This window comes from Chiloscyllium punctatum, chromosome 16 (assembly GCF_047496795.1).
Source record: "Chiloscyllium punctatum isolate Juve2018m chromosome 16, sChiPun1.3, whole genome shotgun sequence".
Taxonomy (NCBI): Eukaryota; Metazoa; Chordata; class Chondrichthyes; order Orectolobiformes; family Hemiscylliidae; genus Chiloscyllium; species Chiloscyllium punctatum.
Window position 1 is genome coordinate 38,603,676 of NC_092754.1, and position 18,088 is coordinate 38,621,763.

Below are 18,088 nucleotides of genomic sequence, written 5' to 3' on the forward strand. Positions count from 1 at the left end.
AAGTCCTCTGGCTCTGTGAAGTGAAAGCCCGAATGGGTGGGGATGACAGGGCAGGGGTTATAGATTGATTATTTTGAAATTGTGAGGCCTGATTCACTTAGCACTTAACACCTCTCCATCCCAAACCTTCAAGCTTCCTGTTTGGGTGTGAACATTAACATTGAATTTCACCTCAATCTTGATTGTAAGTGACACCATCCACAGATGCCCGGGCAGCACCCTGGCAACAGAGATTCAAGGAGCATGAGACCAAACACTTCTGGGCCTATCTGCAAACTGTTCCCGGCAACCATCCCTAAGTGATGTCATACCTTGGGAACATGCACTGTCATAAGAATACAGAACTATACCGCCTTCCCTGAACACTATTCAATATCAATGGCTCTATGGGGAAATGCATTGCTGGAGAGGAGTGATTTCCTACGGTGTTTACACAGAGTCACCGTCAAGTGCTTCCACGTGACTGTTATTAGATACTCTGTCACAACTCAATCCGCTAGTGTACGCGGCAGCGATTCTGTGAAACCTCTGAATAACTTGCCGATTAAAGCTGAATTAGGATTATTTGGGTTTCAAGCCTGTGTCTATTAACAGCTCCCCCCCCCCTAAAAAAAAATTGCTCAGGGAACAGTCAAAACGAGGAGCTCTCCTCTGCTGTCTTGGATTCAGTACAAGCCCAGGTCCCAGATGTGAAAGGCTCAGTGTCAGCCCCTACAAAGTGCTCCATTTTAGTTAACTCTAATTTCCACCTCTTCAAATGAAGACAGATAGACTTTGAGAAACAAAGCTGATTTTACTTTTGAAAACGTTACACAGAGTTCCATAAAGCATTGTAACAAATATAAAATAAATAATGTATACAAGTAATACTGAAAAACTGTACACACCCAGTTTATAGTGAATCAGCATCTTCTCTATTTAAAAATATATTTTGCACTATTTATTCATTACAAAAAGGACAAACTTATCCAATCAGTAAATACACCAGGTTTCTGCCAGCTGTGTGTTACTACTACAGCCTAGAAAACGCAGACAAGCCAAAGGTTAAAAATAAATGCTCAGGGACTAGATTGTTTTTCTCAGTACAAAATAAAATGTCATTAACATAGTGTCTCTATGTGGATTTGAAATGATACTTGATCAACTGACTGCAAGTTTGGATAATGCCTGTAGGTGTGGATACTGACTGTTGGTGCAGACATGTCCTGTGGGTCTGGATGTCACCTGTCCCCAGCCAAGCAGAGTGAACTTATCAGCAGGCCTCATACATCAGGTCAATGGCCACACATGATGCTCCATTTGAGGATTCCAGACCTCTCAGCTACTGTTTTATCAGCAAAAATCTTGACTGGCCCAGGTCTGCTTTCTACAGACTGAAATAAGCTTCCTTTTTTCTCTAACAACACTGGCTAAAGCTGCAACCATCAAATGGCTGCTCTTAACATGTCTTTTCTGTACTATTACTCTCAAGAGGTCAAACGAGATAAACTTAAGATTAACACATTGACTGCTGATTTCTGTGATGTCAGAATGCAGACGGATCATCAAAATATAACATCAACTTGTACCTTACTTAGGGAGTAAGGTCAACTTGCAATTAAATGAAAAATGTCAACCACAGAGATCAGAGCGCCAGCAGGAGAGCTGCATGTTTTATTTTGGGAAGGTGGAGGGTACTAGCCAAAGCTACAGGGCAGATTTACCATTATGTTGCCTGGGCTAGAGAGTTTTATTTATGAAGAGAGATTGGACAGACTTTAGTGCAGAAGAGGCTGAAGATGGACAGAATTGAGATGTATAAAATTACATGGGGGAGCAAAGATAGAGTAGACAGGAAGGAACTCTCCCTCTCCACCCCCTCAGTGGAGGGATTAATGACTGGGGCATAGATTAAAGACAAAGGGCAGGAGGTTCAGAGTGGATGTTAGGATCTCTTTTCCCAGACAGAGAGTGATGGGAATCTGGAACTTACTGCCTGTAAGGGTGATAGACGCAGAAACCCTCATAACATTTAAGAACTATTTAGATGTGCACTTGCAATGCCAATGCACACAAGACTATGGGTCAAAAGCTGGGAAGTGGGATTGGAATACTTAGGTGCTTGTTTTTGACCAGTGCATATTTGATGCTCTGAATGGCATTTTTCTGTGCTGTAGAGCTCTAGGACTCTACAGTGAATAGTTATTATTAAGGGTCATGTTCAAATAAATCATTGATAAGCGATGATAGTTTGCATTTACCACCTAAGCATAATAAAATGGGCTGAGATGTTACATGTTCCAGAGCAAAGAACAAACAATAATTTGAAAAGTTAAGCAACACCATGTTTCTGAAGAGGAGTTATAAAACAAGAATGAAGGTGCGGATCACGGGATTTTGGGATGGAACATCAGAACTGCATTGATACAGGAGCTGGCTCCACTATCAAACATCGCAATGAACAATACACGGGGTCTCAGCTGAAAGGCACTGGGTGAGGTGAGGCCAGGGAGGGATTGTAAAAGAGACTGATAATTTCAAGGATTTTGTGCTAGTAACTGAGAGGCATTGGAGGCTAATGAGGCCTACTGATGAGAGGACCTAGAACAAGACAGGAGATGATGGATACATTTGTGGGTTAATTGGACTAACTTGAAGGTGGGGCTTGGGGCCAACAGGAGAATCGCGAAGTAATAAAAATGTTGATAATGTACTTAATGCTAGTAGAATGAGGTGGGTGGGAGATTGCCAGTGAGATGAAAGGAATAGCAAACATTTTTAGAGAAGGATAAGGCTTGGAGTTCCTAGACTAACAATCACTAAGATCGCTCAAGGGTTGCGATGTTTTAAGATTATGGGAGAGAGATATTTTAGAAATTAAGTTGTGAAAACAGTGCAGGATATAAAACGTATTAGCGTATTCAAACCAATGCAAAGCACTAGGCAGGGAACCAGTAGTCACAAGTATGAAGGTTTAAAGTAGAACGTTCACTTTTTGCTGAGCAGCAGTCGTGTCTTATTGCAGAGCTGTTTTATTATCACTCCGGCATATACACATCAGCTTCTGCACGGACCTCTCTTACAGCAAGCTTGTTGTTGAGTTATGGGATTCATGTCTCTTTCAAAATGCACTCACTTCAAAGATGCCGGTTTATCAGGCATCCAAGTAGACATTTTATTGATAAGTAATTTTCACACAATAAGTTGCTTCATTTTTCTCAGCCTGGTCATTAATTAAAATCAAGATTTCTTCCACACCAGGATTCTGGCCTGGTGCAAACCGCAGGCCGATATGGTAAGTCTCACCACCATCAAGCTGAAAAAAATACAAAGTTTGTGAAAAACAGGGACAGTTCTCTACTCAGGAACATGACAATTAGTGTTCATGAAAAGGACTAAGGATGGCCCTTTTGCACTGAAATACATTTAAAAATTAATTGCCATAAGTTCTTCTCTTGTCTACCAGGTCAGTGCAAATCTGGAAAAAAGACGAAAATGCCACTTTCCTCCGACTCTCAACCAATCTTCCACCAAAATAACAGCAGGAAATTGGGAAGTGGGAAAGAAATGCTATCTTAATGCATTTAGTGCTCAAAGTAAACAATGATATGCCTCAGTAATGAAACCCATTTCACCTCAGTCCTCAGCTTTAGAGGGGCAATGGACTTGTGGTGATTTTGCTAGATTATTAATCCAGAAACTCAGTTAATGTTCTGGGGACCTGGGTTGAAACCCCACCATGGAAGATGGTGGAATTTGAATTCAGTAAAAAGACTCTGGAATTAAGGGTCTAATGATGGCCATGAATCCATTGTCAATTGTTGGAAAAACCCATCAGGTTTACTAATGTCTTTTAGGGAAGGAAATCTGTCACCTTTACCTGGTCTGGTTTACAATGTGACTCCAGACCCACTGCAGTGTGGCTGACTCTCTTCTGGGCAATTAGGAATGGGCAACAAATGCTAGCTGAGTCAGAGACGTCCACATTCCGTGAGTGAATAAAGAAAAGACTGTAGTGACACACAGCACTCCTAGCTCATGCGTTAGTTCCATTAGATGCTGAAGCACATTGTGCCCGAATGCCTGATATTATTGTTAGCTTGGGTCAAATTACATTAACCTTTTTCATCATTTGTCAGTCTCTGTGCTGAATTAATCAGTGAATGATTCATGGCCTGAATTTGCAGGGTCTTTGATTGTGAACCGTACTTTATTTACAAACTGTTTACCAATTCCCTATCTAATACTGATCATAACTTAAGGATTTACATATACACTGAATTAGGAGTAAGAGTAGTCTATTTGACCCTTTTGAGACTACTATATCGCTTGATAAGAACATGATTGACCTCATTGTGGCCTTAACATGCTTCGACTCCCTTAGTAATAAAGAATCTGACTTATTTTAAAAATATTCAATGATCTTGCCTTCATCACGCTTTCAGGAGAGTTCCACAGACTAATAACTTAGAAAAAAATTCTCCTTGTTTCCATCTTTTTTGGGGCACCCCTTATTTTTAAACTGTGCCACTATATTCTAATCTGACTGACAAGAGAAAGCATCCTTTCAGCAGCCACCCTGTCAAACCCCATCAGGATCGTAGATGTTTCAATGGGATCACCTCAAGTTCTTCTAAACTCCAATGGACAGAGACACAGCATGACCAACCCTTACTCAAAAGATTACACGGAAATCCTACTTACCAATTCCCAGTGTCCCCTTTTACACTCATCAGTACTTCAAATAAACCCACGAAACAAACAAAAGAGAAAGTTGCTGGAGAAACTCAGCAGATCTGGCAGCATCTGTGGGACAAAAGCAGAGTTAACATTTCAAGTCCAGTGAGTCTTCTTCAGAATGTTCGGAATGACCCTTCTTCATCAGTTCCATTGAAGGGTCACCGGACTCACACTAACTCTGCTCTCTCCCCACCGGACCTGCCAAGTTTCACCAGCAATCTCTGATTTTGTTTCAGACTGCCAGCATCTCGCAGTTCTTTGTTTTGCTTTAGAAATAAAGTGATGAATCACCCTTTAAAGGTGCACAAACAAATTAGTATGAACATAGAAAGTGGAGCTGCAGTAAGCCATTCGGTACCTCTGGCCCATTCTACCATTCAGTAAGATCACGACTGATCCTTTTGCGTGAACACCATTTTATCCCCATGTTCTTTGATGGTTTGATATCTGGAAATCTATCAATCTGGTTCATGAAGGTAACCGATTATTCAGCTTCAACAGCACTCTGGGTAGAGTGTTCAAAACATTCCTCTGAATGAAGAAATTCCTGCTCACCTCAGCCCTAACCGGCCTACATTTTATTCTGAGTCAGTGGTTCTGGACCAACACTCACCCTCAGCTCAGCCAAGGGAAAACCTCTTTCTGACGACTACCCTGCCCAGCCCTTTGAGAATTTTGTAAGATCATCTCTTATTCTTCCAAACTCTAAATAATACAGGTCTACACTCCACAGGCTCTCCTGATTGGACGGCCAGCCCAGGAATTAGACTAGTAATTTTTTTTTGCAGTCCCTCAATGGCAAGTAATCATTTTCTTTAGATAAGGACGACAGACACAGTTGACCATCCTCCTGGTGCAGTCTCACCAGGGCTCTACATCATTGAAGCACAATGTCACTTACATCTTTATTGAGAATGGGTGAGATTCAGTGTTCACTGAGGAGAGGAACATGATGAATGTTGAGATTAGAGATAGAAGTTTGATTACTCTGGATCACGTTGACATAAGTAGGGAAGACGTGTTGGGTCGGCTAGAGGTTATTAAGGTGGACAAATCCCCAGGAGCGGATGGGACCTGTCCCAGGTTTCTGAGGGAGGCGATAGGGGAAATAGATGGGGCCCTGACAGATATCTTTGTGGCATCCTTAAATACAGGTGAGGTGCCAGAGGACTGGAGGTTGCTCATGTTATCCCCCTGTACAGGAAGGGTAGAAGGGATACTCTGGGTAACTACAGACCAGTGAGCCTCACGTCGGTGGTGGGAAAGTTGCTGGAGAAGGTACTGAGGGATAGGATCTATTTATATTTAGAAAAGAATGGGCTTATCATTGATAGGCAACATGGTTTTGTGTGGGGGGGGATTGTGCCTTACCAACTTAATGGAGTTCTTCGAGGAAGTGACCAAGTTGACAGATGAAGGAAGGGATGTTGATGTCATATACATGGACTTTAGTAAGGCATTTGATAAGGTTCCCCATGGTAGACTAATGGAGAAAGTGAAGTCACATGGTGTGCAGGGTGTTCTAGCTAGGTGGATAAAGAACTGGTTGAGCAACAGGAGACAGAGAGTAGTAGTTAAAGGGAGTTTCTCGAAGTGGAGGAAGGTGACCAGTGGTGTTCCACAGGGATCAGTGCTGGGGCCACTGTTGTTTGTAATATACATAAATGATCTGATCATTGGTATGATCAGCAAGTTTGCAGATGACACGAAGACTGGTGCAGTAGCAGAAAGCATAAGGGACTGTCAGAGAATACAGGAGGATATAGATAGACCGGAGAATTGGGCGGAAAAGTAGCAGATGGTTTTCAATCCAGATAAATGTGAGGTGATGTAGTTAGGCAAGACTAATTCTAGAGCGAATTATATAATGAACGGAAGAGCCTACTTATGTCAACGTGATCCAGACTAATCAAACTTCTCTTTCTAATCTCAACATTCATCATGTTCCTCTCAGTGAACACTAATGCAAAGTAATCATTCAGAATAATGGGAGGTCACGCTTTCAAGGTGAGAGGTGGAAAGTTTAAGGGGGGATACACGCAGCAAGTACTTCACACAGAGGGTGGTGGGCGTTTGGAACGCGTTGCCAGCAGAGGTGGTAGAGGCAGGCACGGTAGATTCATTTAAGATGTGTCTGGACAGATGCATGAGTAGGTGGGGAGCAGAGGGATACAGATGCTTAGGGATTGACAGACAGGTTTAGACAGTAGATTTGGATTGGCTCTGGCTTGGAGGGCTGTAAATTTTCTTTGTTCTTTATTCCTCAGACAAACTCCTTTTTTTAAAAATCTGCCTAAACTACTGGATCAATAAATACTCTTTGCCTCTTCATCCTCAACTATAACAAGATAATAATATAACATTAATATCCAGAGCAAATATACTGTAGTCCTGTATAACTCTCTCAGGAGCAAACAAGAAGAGGATATCTGTCCTAAAATTAATTCATAACACACTCATATTCCCAGTGGTTTGAACAACTCTAAACCTTTTCTCTTACAGCCTTGCCTTGAAGATTATTCTAAATATTAACTTAAATAAAGAAGTCCTAATCAATATCTGTGCCAAAGTTATTTCTCATCAAGTTAAAATGTGAAACTCCTGGTCAGTCTAATCTATCTGAAAGTATTAATTTGGATCTACATCACTTATAAAAAGAAGGAAATGACGCCATGCTTCCTTCATCAGGACACATCACAAACAACAGTGAGGTTTGAAAGTGTTACCCTAGCTGAACATACTTTGTAGAGGGAAAGAGAAGCCAGAGAGAGAGAGAGAGAGAGAGAGAGAGACAGAGAGAGAGAAAGAAAGAGAAGAAGAAAAGAGAAGAGAAAAAGAGAAGAGAGAAAGAGAGCAAGCGCGCACTCAAGTGGCAGATCTGTTTTCAGCAAGATTGAGGAATGAATATTGACTAGAACATAGAAAATCTGCCTCTCTTCATCCATTACAGTTTTCTAAATGCTACCTTGAGATCTTTTAAATCCACTTGCAACAGGCAGATGGTGTTTTAGTGCCTCATTTAAAAGACTGCTTTTCCTCACTATAATGAACTTTCAACCAAATTCTATGCTTCAGTGTGTGAGGACACATTTGAAGCCATAACCTTAGAGGCAGGAGGTGAGTGACTCTAGCTGACACATTACCCTCTGTCCAGAATAGCTGAATCTGAGAACTTGGGCAGAAACTAAATTTAAAGGTAATCCTTAGTGAGTGACAGGTCAATCAACAGAACAGGATCTCAAAGGAGAGGGTGGAAGCAATTGGGACTGACTCATTCAAATGCAAATTAGATACATTTATTTCAGAAAATAATAGCTTGAAATGCAGTTTATGACTAATTTGAAACATGTCATATAGTAAATGCAATGTGGGAGGAAAACAAGTGGGAGGATTGGACCTTGGTCCCTCATGTTCTCTATCTGAGGGGTTTGCTAATATTTCATCTGCAAATATTCAGAGGGAGAGTGTGGATTTTCTTTATTACCTTGCAATTCATTTCATACATTGCAAATCAATTAAATTTCATATTTAATCTATCCTGATGACATCTCCACCCTCAATTCTCCCTACAGGCTGTAGCATTTACAATTCTCTAACTTGTTCTGAGGATAGGCCAGTGATTCCAAATTTCAATTCTATTTCACTCTCCACACATCCTGCCAGATTTGCTGAATATTTCCAGGGTGTTCAGTCTCAATTTAACATTCTCTAACCTTCCGTCACAGCTCACTCCCTTGAGCTTACAGAATCCAGTAAGTGGCTAATAATCAGAACTGAGTGCTGTATTCCAGATGCACTATAATCTAGGCATTTACAAGGTCACAACTTTGGGCACGCTGCTTTCAAAATGCAGACAAAGTCTAAGTCACGAGGGAAAAGTTCCTGGTGTTACTCCAAATTTTTGTTTTCCTCAAAGAATTATTTTTCAACATTTGGTGAAAACCTGACATTATTTTAAATTGAGTTATGCACAGCGCTCACCTCGAAAGAGTCTTCTTTGTATTGTAGTAAATCCGGCCGGTTGGTCCACAGGAAGAACATCCGTTTGTTCGGGTATGGATTGGTGTAGCTGATGCGCTTGTTGCTACCTCTCCCTTCCCCAATGGGAATAGAGATCTCAAAAGCCTTTGAACAAAGACAACAGCATGAATACAAATTGAAAAGTGAAGCCAAAAAGACTGGTATGTGGATCCTACTACTTAACCCCAATGTTTGTCCAATTTCCCACATCAAAAGTACTGAACTTGAGAACTGCTGCAAAGAGAAATATGTTACTGAAGCTTTACGCGTGGTTTGTTGGGACAAATACAAGAACGCCAAATTTTAAACAATGACAATGCATACTACAAGGCATCTGAACCAATGAGAGTCAACTTACCAGCATTCTTCAACAGCATAAATTGTTGTGATTGTTTAAAAGTTTTTAAATCAAAAATTGTATTAAATTTTTGAATACAGGCCAATCAGAATCAACTTGCCAACCAATTAGCAACTTTTTTTTTCCCTGTAGTAAAAATGGCTGTGTTTTTGTATTCTTACGTATGACCTGATGCAAGATGAGACAGTTAGACAACATCTCTCTCTTCTCAGCAGTAATGAGGTCTTTCTACACAGTTGTCCATCAGTCAACATGAGGTTCATTACTTGGCCTTCTCTCTCATATCGTTGACGTAGCTCCATTCAGCCCTCATTAAACAGTTCAGAGATACATATGTCAATTATCGGAGCCCTGTCACTGCTTCAGCCTCAGATCAACATACGTAGCACAAAATCATATTGAACCTCACACTTCGCTGGTTTATACAGCTCAGTTCCAAATAAATCCATGCACTTAACAACTGAAGAATTGAGGCAATCCAAGAAGCTCAAGTCCAATGGGCAAGAAAACTGAAAGGCTAGAGATCTTTGCTGGCAATTGTGCAATGCGAATGGAGGTGCTCCTGTTGCCTTGTCTAATCGACCTACTCAATGATCAACAAAAAAAAACACCAAAAAAAAACTGCAGGTGCTGGGAATCAGAAACAAAATCAGAAACTGCTGGAAAAATCTCAGCATCTGTGCAAAACTTATCTCTCCACAGATGCTGATAGAGCTGCTGAGGTTTTCCAGCAATTTCTATGCTCATGATCAACTCCACCAAAGTCAATGAGGAATATTGGGCAGGATGTAGAACAGACATCTTGTACCACAGCATGCTTTACTGTCCAAAATTATTTCCTCCATTTTTTTGCCTCAATGCAGGACGTTTCTCTTGAAAAACAACGTAACTCACCTACAGATTTATCAGCGAGTTTGAGCAGCAGCATTTGATCACAGTGAATTCAGGTGTGAAACTCCACTGCAGTGATTCGAAGGTCAATGCAACTCACATCAACAGCAATGTTCATGGGATGATGCCTTAGTGATAGCTAATACTTCTTATTTCACAAGCAAAAATACTCTCTAAACCTTACTGACTTTATGACTACATTATTTGTCTTCACTGAAAACAAGTGTCTCATCAACACAGGCAGCAGAATCCTTTCATTGACATGGCATCAGGGTATATTGAGCATGAGCTGGGGGACTGCAGAAGGCAGTTCATCACCACCATCTCAAGGGCAACTAGGGACGAGCAATAAATGCTGGCCCAGCCAATAACACTCATAATACAAATTAAAATAAAGACTACTGAAGCTTCAGCTTTTGCTTCCACATTAGTATTTCACATCTTCCTAGTGTTCAGTGAATGAACAGCACAGACTGAGCTAATGAGGTACTGGGGTCGAAGGTGATATCAGAATGAGGAGGGGTCAGGTTGAAGGAAATATTGTAGTTAAGGAGTTATCAGGCCTGTGGAACTGCTGAGGCTAAGGGGGGCAGAAGCAGTGAGGTCAATCTTGGATGCAACTGAGTCACTGAGCAGCCCTTGCTTGGCACTGAAAGGACACAGAAATAAGAGCTAAAGGCAGGAAGAGTTGTGCCCATGTATATGAAAGGATTCATTAAGATACTGAAATGAGTGAATAATCTTATATTGATCCATTTGTCTTTAATAAAGATGCAATAGTCTCATTACCTTACAGATGGTGGGCTGCTTACAACTTAAGCAGATCAGCCAAGAGGCTACCAGCTGGCGAAAATCAACATCCACTACATTCAGGTAGAGACAGCGATCTCCTTCTTTCTGAGGACGTACACTAATGTGCAGGTCCTTCACTGTGTGCGGTGGAAGTAAGAAGACATCTGAGGGTGTAGTCTACAGGGATAATGAAAACATATTAAAGTTTCAAAAGATCTATTTATAAAATTATATTCCTAAACATCAATCGATAAAAATTTTCACAAAGACAAAGCAGACTGACAACACGGGTCTCTGAAATTTTTCCTGGGCTCTCCTGTGGATGTCATTCTGAATGGTACAACCTCCTTCCATGTAACTACCCCATCCAGCTCAGTTTCTTTATGACAGACAGCATGGAAACAGACCTTTCGATTCAACCAGTCCATGTGGAACATAATCCCAAACTAAACTCGTCCCACCTGCCTGCTCCTGGCCCATACCCCTCCAAACCTTTCCTATTCATGGATTTATCCAAATGCTTTTTAAATGTTATAATTGCACCCACATCCACCACTTCCTCAGGAAGTTCATTCCACATGTGAATCACTCTGTAAAACATTTGCCCCTCATGTCTTTTTCAAAATCTCTCTGCTCTCACCTTAAAAATGCACCCTCAAGTCTTGAAATCTGCCATCCGAGGGAAAAGACAACCACCATTAAGCCTATCTGTACCTCTCGTTATTTTATACAGGAATGCCTCTGCCAAGTCTCACCCTGGCCTTGCTCCAACCCCACAATCTGCAGCTGTGGTCGTGCTGCTTCAGATGTTTCATTCTGTCCAGCTCAAAGGGGTAAATTATAATCATCTCACCCAATTCATTCAGCTTAGCTCTCAGTCAGAACAGGAAGCTTTTTGATTTATAGTTGCAATTTGCACATTGGACCGGGAACGTTTAGACAGAAATGCATTCAGAGGTCAGCTCACTGAGTAACTTCAGTTCACAACACATCCTGATCCCTGACCTGATCCCCAGCTCACCCTGAACCATGACCTGACCCCCAGCTCACACCAATGCCCAACTCACGTCAATGCCCGACCGGATCCCCAGCTCAACCCAATCCCCAACTCACGTCAATGCCTGACCAGATCCCAGCTCACGCCAATCCCCGACTGGATCCCCAGCTCACCACAATCCCCGACCAGATCCTTAGCTCACCACAATCCCCAACCGATCCCTAGCTCACCACAATCCCCAACCCAATCCCCAGCTCACCCCAATCCCCAGCCTGATCCCTAGCTCACCGCAATCCCCAGCCTGATCCCTAGCTCACCATAATCCCCAGCGCACCACAATCCCCAATCCGATCCCCAGCTCACCGCAATCTCCAACCCGATCCCCAGCTCACCACAATCCTCAACCAGATCCCTAGCTCACCACAATCCCCAACCCGATCCTCAGCTCACCGCAATCTCTGACCCGATCCCCAGCTCCCCCCAACCCCAGCTCACCGCAATCCCTGACCCGAACCTCAGCTCACCGCAATCCCCGACCGGATCCCCAGCTCACCACAACCCCAACCTGATCCCCAGCTCACCGCAATCCCCGACCCGATCCCTAGCTCACCGCAATCCCAGACCCGATCCCCAGCTCACCGCAATCTCTGACCCGATCCTCAGCTAACCCTGATCACCAACTCGATCCCCAGCTCACCGCAATCCCCAACCCGATCCCCAGCTCACCACAACCCCAACCCGATCCCCAGCTCACCCAAATACCCAACCCGATCCGCAGCTCACCGCAATCCCCAGCTCACCGCAATCTCCAATCCGATCCCTAGCTCACCGCAATCTCCAATCCGATCCCCAGCTCACCGCAATCTCCAACCCGATCCGCAGCTCACCCTGATCCCCAACCCGATCCCCAGCTCACCGCAATCTCCAACCCGATCCGCAGCTCACCCTGATCCCCAACCCGATCCCCAGCTCACCACAATCCCCAACCCAATCCCCAGCTCACCGCAATCTCTAACCCGATCCCCAGCTCACAATCCCCAACCCAATTCCCAGCTCACCGCAATCTCCAACCCGATCCCCAGCTCACCACAATCCCCAACCCGATCCCCAGCTCACAATCCCCAACCCAATTCCCAGCTCACCGCAATCTCCAACCCGATCCCCAGCTCACCGCAACCACAACCCAATCCCCAGCTCACCGCAATCGCCAACCCGATCCCCAGCTCACCACAATCTTCAACCCAATCCCCAGCTCACCACAACCACAACCCAATCCCCAGCTCACCGCAATCTCCAATCTGATCTCCAGCTCACCGTGATCTCCAACCCGATCCCCAGCTCACCACAATCCCCAACCCGATCCCCAGCTCACCGCAATCTCCAACCCGATCCCCAGCTCACAATCCCCAACCCAATTCCCAGCTCACCGCAATCTCCAACCCGATCCCCAGCTCACCACAATCCCCAACCCGATCCCCAGCTCACAATCCCCAACCCAATTCCCAGCTCACCGCAATCTCCAACCCGATCCCCAGCTCACCACAACCACAACCCAATCCCCAGCTCACCGCAATCGCCAACCCGATCCCCAGCTCACCGCAATCTCCAACCCGATCCCCAGCTCACCACAACCACAACCCAATCCCCAGCTCACCACAACCACAACCCAATCCCCAGCTCACCACAATCCCCAACCCGATCCCCAGCTCACCACAACCCCCAACCCGATCCCCAGCTCACCACAACCCCCAACCCGATCCCCAGCTCACCGCAATCTCCAACCCGATCCCCAGCTCACAATCCCCAACCCAATTCCCAGCTCACCGCAATCTCCAACCCGATCCCCAGCTCACCACAATCCCCAACCCGATCCCCAGCTCACCGCAATCTCCAACCCGATCCCCAGCTCACCACAACCACAACCCAATCCCCAGCTCACCGCAATCGCCAACCCGATCCCCAGCTCACCACAACCACAACCCAATCCCCAGCTCACCACAACCACAACCCAATCCCCAGCTCACCACAATCCCCAACCCGATCCCCAGCTCACCACAACCCCCAACCCGATCCCCAGCTCATCCTGATCCTCAGCTCTCCCTGATTTTCCATTTACTAAGTTGCCAGAAAGGGAGGTAGTGCATAAATTTGGGAGCTAAGAGCTTGTATTTCAAAAGATGTGAAAGTGACAAAGCAATATTTAAAATGGTGTAATCTCTCTGTCAATAAATGTACAGTTACCTGCAACTCTTCAGGACTTGAGGTATAAGCAGCGACTTTCCGGACAGTTTGTGTCCCACGTAGAACCAATGAGAGTTGAGTAAGTTCCCCGACCACACAGCTCACATCAATCTTTTGCATGGAGTGTATGTAGAACTGCCATATCTGGACGGGCACTGCCACCCAGGGGTCCCTGCAAAATGGAGCCAGAAATGTTTCTCCTCACTTCCCTCTAGTTGATCAAACTGCAGTAGTTCAATGCAAGATAAATGTGTTTAGCTTGCTGCTAATTGATCTCCAGTTATAAAGATTCAAAGGGGCTAACCTTCAGAATGTTGCCTGGCAGTGCTTCCCAAACCATTTCCCGGTCATGATCTGATTTTGAAATCTCTCTCTCTGTGAGAGTTTGCAGGGTTTGAGGAAGGGAGGGAGATTATGAGAATGTGGGGGAGGAGAGGCTGTGAGATCAGGGCCTTGTAGAATGGAAACACAGCTGTATAACTTGGTCAGAACTCCTGACCCCAACGTTTGGAAGACCCTACTCTAGAGTCTCCTGATGGCACATCAGATCTTGCCATCACTCACCGGTACTTGGGGAAACCACTGCCAATAGGCAACTGCCAATCTGGTTGAAGAGAGTAGACCTTCGGGGCATTTTATCAAAATGCAACATGAAGAATTTTTTTGATCTTATTTCAAATTTCCAGAATAGATTTTTTTTTTCATTTTGCCCATGTGACAACATGATCCAAGTGGCTGAATGGTCTCCTTCTGTCTTGGCTCCATTTTAGAAGAAAGAGATCACTGGGGATTCTCTCACACTCCCAACAGCAGCCAGAGAGATACGTCATTCAAAGACTCAGCTTTCCGGACCTGCAGTGTGCAGCCAACAGGGCTTCAAATGTAATGTGTATTGTCATGTACACAGTCACAGTGTCATACAGCACAGAAACAGACCTTTCGGTCCAACGTCGAATCTAAATTAGGCTAGTCCCATTGGTCAGCACTTGGTTCATATCTCTCCAAACCCATCCAGATGCCTTTTAAATGTAACTTACCAGCTTCCACCACTTCCTCTGGCAGCTCATTCCATACACACACCACGTTGTGTGTGAAAAGGTTTTCTCTCAGGTTCCTTTCAAATCTTTCCCCACTCACCTTGAACTAAGCACACTCATTTTGGACTCCCCTACATTGGGAAAAAGACCTTGGCTATTCACCCTAATTATCCCCTTCATGATTTTATAAACCTCTATTATGTCACCCCTCAGCCACCGATTCTCCAGGGAACACAGCCTCTCCCTATAGCTCAAATGCTCCAATCCTGGTAACATCCTTGTAAATCTTTTCTAAACCTTTTCGAGTTCCATAGCATTCTTCCAATAGGAAGGAGACCAGAATTGCACACAGTATTCCAAAAGTGGCCTAACCAACATCCTGTACAGCTGCAACATGACCTCCCAACTCCTACATACAATGCACTGACCAATAAAGGCAAGCATACCAAATGCCTCTTCACTATCGTATCTACCGGCGAATCCACTATCAAGGAATAATGAACCTGCATTTCAAGGTATCTTTGTTAAGCACCACTCTCCAGGACCTTACCATTAAGTGTATAAGTCCTTCCCTGATTTGCATTTCCAAAATGCAGCACCTCACATTTATCTAAATTAAACTCCACCTGCCATTCATCAGGCCATTAGCCCACATGATCAAGATCCGGTTGTAATCTGAGGTAACCTTCTTCACTGTCCACTACATCTCCAATTTTGATGTCATCTGCAAACTTACTAACTACGCCTCCTATGTTCATATCCAAATCATTTCTATAAATAACAAAAAGCAGTGGACGCAGCACTGATCCTAGTGGGACACTACTGGTCACTGGTCTGAAAAGCAACTCTCTATCACCACTCTCTCTCTTCTACCTTCAAGCCAGTTCTGTATCCAAATGGCAAGTTCTCCTTGTATTCCATTTGATCTGACCTTGCTGATCAGTCTACCATGAGGAACCTAGTCGAACGCCTTACTGAAGTCCATATAGATCACATCCATGCTCTGTACTCATCAATCCTTCTGGTTATTTCTTCAAGTTAGTGAGACATGATCTAATCAGTCCTTGCCCTTCCAAATACGTGTAAATCCTGTCCCTCACGATTCCCTCCAACAACTTGTCCACCACAGATGTCAGGCTGACCGGTCTATAGTTCCCTGACTTTTCCACGTTAGTCAATCTCTAGTGTTCTAGTACCATACCAGTGGCTATCGGTGACACAAACATCTCAGCACAGAGCCAAGCAATCACTGCCCTAGCTTCACACAGAGTTCTAGGATACACCTATCCAGGTTTCGGGGATTCATCCATCTTTATGCGTTTAAGAACTCCAGCACTGCCTTCTCTGTAATATGGACATTTTTCAAGAAGTTGCTATTTATTTCCTTGCACTCTCTATCTTCCATACCCTTCCCCACAGTAAACACTGATGTAAAATACTCACTTAGCATCTCCCCAGCCTGCCATGCTTCCACATATAGACAGCCTTACTGATCTTTGAGGAGTCCTATTCTCTCCATAGTTATCCTTTTGTCCTTAATGTATTTATAGAATCTCTTTGGATTCTCCTTCAACCTATTTGCCAACGCTATCTCATGTCCCCTTTTTGCCCTCCTGATTTCCCTCTTAAGTGTACTCCTACTGCCTTTATACTATTCTAGGGATTCCCTCGATCCCTGCTGTCTATACTTCACGTAAGCTTCTACCTTTTTCTTGATCAAAACCTCAATTTGTCTCATCATCCAGCATCCCCTACTCCTACCAGTCTTGCCTTTCACCCTAACATGAACAAACTTTCAATCAATTTTTGAAAGTTCTTGCTGAATACTGTCAAAATCGGTCTTCCTTTAATTTAGAAATAACATTTAGATCCAGTCTATCCTTTTCCATCACTATTTTAAAACTAACATGGTCACTGACCCCAAAGTGCTCCTCCACTGACACATCAGTCACCTGCCTTATTTCCCAAGAGTAGGTCAAGTTTTGCTCCTTCTTTAGTAGGTACATCCACATACTGAATCAGAAAGTTTTCTTGGACACACGTAACAAATTCCTCTCCATCCAAGCCCTTAGCACTATGACAGTCCCAGTCTATGTTTGGAAAGTTAAAAGCCCGTACCATAACCACCCTATTGTTCTTACAGATAACTGAGATCTCTTTACAAATTTGCTTCTCAATTTCCCACTGACTATTGGGGCTCCTATATTCTATGTGCATCTGGTTGAAAATTTCATTGTGCACAGATCTGTTATTCTGACAAATCCAAAGGATAGAAAGCAGCATATTGTAGACCCAGTGACTTCATGCAATGATTAGTTGGTACCTAATCACACATAATTCAAATCAATTTAACGTCAGTTTCTCACATGTAAACAATGACAAAGAACTTCTTGACCTCTGGACTGGGACCACACGCCACTTTCAGGAAAACATCCTGAGGCTCATTGAGGGCCTGCAAAAGAAATAAAAGTGAGATAGTTAAAGGTTGGGCCCATCAATGAATAAAATGTTCTCTGCTGTTGCTGATAGTAATTCACCTGCAAGTAAGCAACTATTAAATCTTCTCAGTAGCTTGTGCTAAAATATGAACCTAGATGTTCTCAACCCTACAAATCTTTGGTATTTTTGTCAGTTCATGACTTTGTAAACTCCCAAAGACAGCATTAAGACATTCAGAAAGGCAAAGAAACTCAGCTCCACAAACGGAGATACTTTCTGCCATTGTGCCAGCCAGGACGGTGGCTCGGTGGTTAGCTCTGCTGCCTCACAGTGCCTGGGACACGGGTTTGATTCCACCTCCGGGTGACGGTCTTTGTGGAGTCTGTACATTCTCTCCGTGTCTGCGTGGGTTTCCTTTGCGTTCTCAGATTTCCTCATACAGTCCAAAGATAGAGTCATAGAGATGTCCAGCATGGAAACAAACCCTTCGGTCCAATTCGTCCTTGGTAACCAGATATCCCAACCCAATCTAGTCCCACCTGCCAGCACCCGGCCCATATCCCTCCAAACCTTCCTATTTATAAACTCATCCAG

The 18,088-nt window shown here is 43.8% G+C and overlaps 1 protein-coding gene across 10 annotated transcripts in view; it reads right to left on the reverse strand.

The window, feature by feature from the left end:
• Window positions 1–796: 796 nt before the first annotated feature.
• The window catches only part of nphp4 (nephronophthisis 4), a 431,145-nt gene continuing 413,853 nt past the window's right edge, over window positions 797–18,088 (reverse strand). For 5 of the 10 annotated variants that reach the window (XM_072586731.1, XM_072586730.1, XM_072586736.1 and 2 more), the window contains 5 exons: window positions 17,422–17,507; window positions 14,019–14,190; window positions 10,778–10,957; window positions 8,701–8,844; window positions 798–3,295 (listed from right to left, as the gene is read on the reverse strand). In XM_072586731.1, the coding sequence (XP_072442832.1) occupies window positions 3,155–3,295; window positions 8,701–8,844; window positions 10,778–10,957; window positions 14,019–14,190; window positions 17,422–17,507 (723 nt within the window). In that variant the 3' untranslated portion in view covers window positions 798–3,154. Of the gene's footprint in view, window positions 3,296–4,411; window positions 4,786–8,700; window positions 8,845–10,777; window positions 10,958–14,018; window positions 14,191–17,421; window positions 17,508–18,088 lie in introns of those variants that run through there. The other 5 variants (XM_072586739.1, XM_072586738.1, XM_072586737.1 and 2 more) reach the window with 4 other exon arrangements.